Genomic DNA, 6,085 nt, shown 5'->3' on the forward strand with positions numbered 1-6,085 from the left:
TATAGAAAAGTACTCGTATATTTAACATTTTAATTGGCTTATGAAAATCATAGATTTAATCCTTATTTTATCTTTTTTCTTGTAGATCTTAATAAAACGATCGATGATAGAATGATTAAATATCATATATTTATAAAATATTAAACTTTGAAATTTAAAATGATAATGGTCAAAGTATTCATTTTATCAAAGTTTTTCGTCTATCGTGAACTTTTGTCCTTATGTTTTGTCTGTGAATTGGACTTCAATGTCGATTTATCGATGTTCATATTTCTGGAAATACCCGAAGAAATCAAGTTTTGTAAAATAAACATAAGGGTTTCCGATGAATTTACAATGAATTTCTGCAATATTTATGTACATTTATTGATTATAAAATATATTTTTGTTAATTACATGAGATATGATATTTGTAGTGCCTTTTTCCATCAATGAAAATTTAAATGTCGTATTAGTAAATTTAAAAACACGGTTTACGATACCACAACAAGGAACAAAAGGATTGTTTGTTCTTGTCGCCTGTTCTACAGATTTTTAAGATCTTTGGTTAGTACACGCTAGGGACGTTCCTGAGATGTTTCTTTCATTCGCATATAGAGAGATACACACTCGAGAGAGTATGTAGAGTATAAGCCAGGATTAAAATTCCGCGCATGATTCTTTCATTTTTTCCGGTGTACCTGAAGGGCACACAAGGGATTTTACACAGAGCTTGCATATCAAGCGATTTTTATGATACACATTTCTATAACCGTGAAAATGTACTTTTTCCTTTTATTTTTCTTTCTTTTTATTTTTTCTTTCCTTCCTTCCTTCCTTCCTATCGAGAAGAAAACTAAGATGTATTTTTTTTTTTTACGTATCGTAAATAGATGTCTTCTTTTACAATAGGTAACAATTTAGTTTATCGGTCGTTCACATTGTAACGACGATCGAATTGTTTATGTTCGAACGAAATGCAATTGAATACTTGAATAGTTCGAAATTTTACACGATGAAAAGATACGTGAGAGACAAAGAGGTGTAATACTGAAATAAGGCGAATTCCAATTTTCGTTTCATTACGAGCGAATAGCCGCCACCTGTTTCTTCCGACGACAGGTCATTATCAGGTGTGTAACTTTTAGGTGTTTAATGGTGTACACTCTTGTTTCCAAAGGATGATAAAACTTCATTAATGACGACTGAACGGAGAAATTCTATGATCAATTTTGTTACAACCATTTTTACGACTATTACGACTATTTCATTTTCAAGAGTTGCGATACAATGATATATCGTATAAAAATAAAAAGTATTAAAATGATCGAACGTAAAGTTTCATTCAAATATATGTCGCAATAAAGTGAAAAACAATGTCCTTTTTCATTACGAAAGGAAGTAATTTCGAAGCTAAACAATGTAGAAAGGATATTAGGATAATGGAATTGATGGTTATTTAAATTGTACAAACACTTTTAGGCAGTTTGGACAGTTAAACAGTTTATTCAGATCGAAATTTTATGTAATATATATACATACGAGTTAGTTGACGATATGATGGAGTTCTGATATGAAATCACCTATACAGTGAACTTAAAACGTGGTTGTTCGTCGATTTACATGGACTTTTTTCCTCACAAGAGTATTGAATTATGTACAATTATTATTCCCTACTATCATCAATCATTCAATTATATTTTCATTTTTGAATTTGATCTCATGTCGTGATCGGTTAAAATGCATTTGCCGATCAAGAAAAGGTAGTCACGGTGAAAGAGAATTATAGCCTTAAAATTGCAAATATTTTAGAACCTTTATATTTTGGTTTCGCAGTGAAAATTGTAGGAATATTATATCCAATCGATATAGGTTTACGAAATTTCGGTCGTGTTGTATAATAAAGGATATGTTAATTATAAATCTCCGCGTCGATTTTTTTTTTCTTTTTTTTTTTCTTTTTTTTTTTTACATAATAAATTTTTATGGACGACGATCGACGAGAATCAGATATGTATAGTCAAATGTTCATAATGATATGAATCGATAATCGTTTACAAGATGTTGACATTGTTTTCGACTAATACCACCCGAGTTTTATTGTCCACTTTGAAAGGAAATTTGTGACCGTAGTTGTATGCTAAAACGAGGCCAAAATTTATCTAATGCTGGGAAAGTGATTCGTAGTTTCTGTATCGCCAAAGTTTACAGACGCAAGATGGATAGTTGTACGTATAGTAAATATATACGTGTAATTCTCTTTGTCTATGAAATTGTTGGCCAACTACTTATTTGATAAGAACTTGCTTAAATTATAGCCGATGCTTATGGAGGTACAACGATGTTCGACACGATCACTTTCGAACTTAAATTTACAGTACGTAAATCGATTTAACGGTAATATATACAGCGACACAACATCAGCTAACGAGTAACGATCATACGATTTTTACTTTTGTTTTATACATAGAAACAGACACTCGAAATTCCGCCCAACGCACTTATAATTTCTTCTCGTTCTTATCATTCTCACGAGAAATCAATATCTTCTATTTTCTATTCTTTCTATATGTTTCTCTTTCTCTCTCTCTCTCTCTCTCTCTCTCAATCTTCCAATAAATTATTTTTACACATTAAGATTTATAATCACTTTGAGCGAGAGTCTTAGACAGATTAAATTCATGTCACTTCATTCGCCTACGATTATATTTCGTCATATTTTCATTCGCTTACTGCTGCCAAGAATCTTCCATGGTTCCGTCGCAAAATATCACGTGGAAGCCCGATATTTGTGACCTTATAAATTGAATTTTTCACTTGAGGATAAATGCCCTTCCGAGCCTTCTTCTTCTTCTTTTCCTTAAATCATTTTTCTGCTCTTCGTTTATGCAGATATATGAATCTTAAATGTATATTTTCATGTTGCTTTCTAAGAAAATTAAATAAATTCATCGAGGCAATAAGATATGGGATACAAAATTCACAAACGATTATGGATTGGTTAAAATGATCGCCCTACCTATGTATCTATGTTATTATATGTACACGAGGAATAATCAGACTATTAAAATTTCGTCCAATCATCGTGCGTTAGAGCTTTTTTTTTATAATAGAAATTAAAATGCGGTTTGTCTGATGAGGTAGGAGACGCATGTATATTTGTATGTATGTACGTTTATATGTATTCTTTGGATGAAAAGATCATCGATCGCGATACAAAACATGATAGTAGTAGAAAAAACTCACGCGCATATAATTTAGGTATATATCACAGCTACAATGTGATCAAAGTGCGTGTACATACCATGCGCTTTACGTGGGTAAAGGTCACTCGACGATAGTAACGAAATTTTTTTAGTAAGTAACAATCTTTTTATCTGTTAGCATTTACTCACGCTTTTTCCTTTTTTTCCTTTTTCTTTTTTTTTTCTTTTTCTTTTTTTTTTCCTTTTTTTCTTTTTAAATTATTATTGATCTTTGATATAGTATGATATATAAGTTATTTCCTGTCTTTTGGCTATCGAATTATTCACTTTTTTTTTCTTTTTTTTTTTTTTAAGTCGATGGTATTTTCACACTTAGAAACATTTACTTTTTACATTGATAAAAATACGAAGACCTTTCCGTGTCTAACCCGTCAAGCGCACTGGAAATAATTTTCGATGCTTTGGGAAGAGCACGTTACACCAATCTTATTCGTAAACTTTCTATCTCCCTCGGGTACATACTTTATTGTCGGATAGAGCGTTCTAACACCATTTGTTTCATTGCTTTTCTGGGTATATGAGAGATCTAATTTACCAAAAAAATTTCTAACGATGCACTGCCCCGTATGATTTATCGTTCTCACGGCTTTTTTTTTCTTTTTTTTTTTCTTTTTCTCTTATTCGAACGCAATCTTCGCTAATTTCTCTAATCGTATCATTGATGCTTTAAATATCATTTCCTATTTTCTTTGATGAAAACAATCGTTTGAAATAGCAGAGAGAAGCACTTTAATTTATTATTAAAAAGATGCGGAGACTCTCGATCGAACGATTTTTTCTTTTCTTTCGTTTTTTTCTTTTTCTTTTCTTTTTTCTTTTTTTTTTTCTCTCTTTCTTTCTTTCGTTTCTCTTTCTGTTTAAATATCAATGGGAGTTTACGAATTAAAAACCAGAGAGGGATACAACGACGACGAAAAGAATTTTTCAAGGATGTTAATTTCGGAATAAAAAAAAAAGAAAAAAAAAAAAAAAGAAAAAAAGAAAGAATCCCTGACATATTCGAGGGAGGCTCATAAGAATTGAGGTTTATAAATGGAAATCTTACAAAGTAGATTTCTTCTATATCGAAATTGATCGCTTGACCTTAAAATTGTGTTCCATGCTCTTAAAAGCGCGCATCGGAGTAACATCGGGATATTCTTCGTTTCTGTTCGGCGTCCCCTCTACCTTTTAGCTCTTTCCTTCTTTTTCACCCTATCTCTCGATTCATTTCGTTTTCTTTCCTTTTCTTGTTCTCTCACTCTCCTTTCCAACGTATATCTTTACGCGCTTCCTTCATCCATCTTCATTCGAGCCACCAGGAAAGGGGGTCGTTCGAGAGCCTTTTATCTTTTCTCGCATTTCGTGGTCTGATGCTTCCAGGCCTCGACAACGTGATTGGTAGGCTTACACGTAGCTACATTTACGTCTCTCGCCTTCCAAGATGGGAAGGATCGATAAAGAATAAAAAAAGGAAAAAAAAAGGAAAAAGAAAGAAGAGAGAAAAAAAAATGAAATGTGACGACCGTTGATTCAACGATTGGAGAAATAATATGAGGAAATATTTTTTTTTCTTTTTTTTTTTTTTTTTTTTTTTTTTTTGTTACAATCTATCCTACCTCTTCGTGAGGCCAAAGTATTGCTTCCGGCGTTTATTTCAGTTATTAAAAGACATTTGGAAAAATTTAATTACTATGGATAAATCATGGAACTATCGTAGATATTAAAAATGTTGCTATCGAAGATCATCGGTTTTACAAAGTTGCTCGAGCGAAAGGAAAGAGAATGAGAAATAGATAAAGAGAAGAGGTAGAAGATAAAGAGAACTAGAGAGAAACGGAGGAGGAAAGTTACATCTAGGAGGGAAAACAGAAGGAAGGAACTTCCCAGCGTCTTTCGAAGATAGGAGGAGGACGTTCGCAGAAACTCTTGAAGAAAGTTTCAGCAAGCTTGCGACTCTCTTTCCATTCAATGTCTTTCTTCTTTTCCCTTCGTAAGAGATTTCTTTGGCTATAGAGAGAAGGTATTTTGAAAACAATTGGGGCGGATCGAGTCTTTTCTTTTCCATTGCGGTTTTCTTAGCGATACACGGACAAATAATATCTTTTCTCTCTCTCTCTTTTTCTTTCTCTCTCTTTCTCTCTCTCTCTCTCTCTCTCTCTCTAGTTTCATCATTGGCTTTTTTCTCGATCTTTTCCGCGTTCGGTCTAAACGCAGCTCTCAGGAAGCCTGTTGGCCATAAGTCGACGTTTAATAGCCTCGCCGTCAAGACATTCGCCTGCCACGACGACTCCTTGACCTCCACCTACTACCACACCTTGCGTGTTGATACCGGTGATGCCACCACCAACAACGATGCCTTGTCCAGTACCAACCATCACTCCGACTCCCGTCATTGGCATATTTGGGAGCGCGGGTATTGTACTTCTCGACGGTAACCTCAGCTCCGTTGGTCTACCGCTAAACTTGTGGCAAAGCTCGTCTATACTTGGTGTAGGTCCGGGCGTGACCCAATGTCCCGGGGGATAGCCAGCTGGATAACTCGGTGGACTGACTTCGACGAGATTACCTTCTGAAACAGTATACACGACACCTGTATAGAGCTTTCGAATTCGAAAGCATTTATCACGAAGTAACGAGCTAAATCGCTTTTCATGCTTCACCTGACGATCGGTTTTTTCTTTTTTTTTTTTCTTTTTTTTTTCATTTGAATCTTCTTTCTATCACATTGAATCTTGAAAAGCGATTTCTGCCTACGCATCCCTCCATCCGATGACAAAGAAATGCATTTAGAATGGCTGATCGATCGAAAAAACCTACCAAACTTGTTCGGTATAACGTCAGGGTCGGTCTCTACGGTC

General features: G+C 34.1%; 1 protein-coding gene across 1 annotated transcript in view; it reads right to left on the bottom strand.

Annotated features, from left to right (window-relative positions):
• Window positions 1-3,460: 3,460 nt before the first annotated feature.
• LOC118440970 (kin of IRRE-like protein 1) overlaps window positions 3,461-6,085 on the bottom strand; it is a 282,991-nt gene continuing 280,366 nt past the window's right edge. Inside the window, exons 13-14 of the mRNA XM_035864751.2 lie at window positions 6,045-6,085; window positions 3,461-5,796 (exon numbers count right to left, since the gene is read on the bottom strand). The exon at window positions 6,045-6,085 is cut by the window's right edge and continues 190 nt beyond it. Coding sequence (XP_035720644.1) covers window positions 5,432-5,796; window positions 6,045-6,085 — 406 coding nt within the window. The 3' untranslated portion in view covers window positions 3,461-5,431. The remainder of the gene's footprint in view (window positions 5,797-6,044) is intronic.

Source organism: Vespa mandarinia, chromosome 6, assembly GCF_050613455.1.
Source record: "Vespa mandarinia isolate Hongniang chromosome 6, ASM5061345v1, whole genome shotgun sequence".
Lineage (NCBI taxonomy): Eukaryota > Metazoa > Arthropoda > Insecta > Hymenoptera > Vespidae > Vespa > Vespa mandarinia.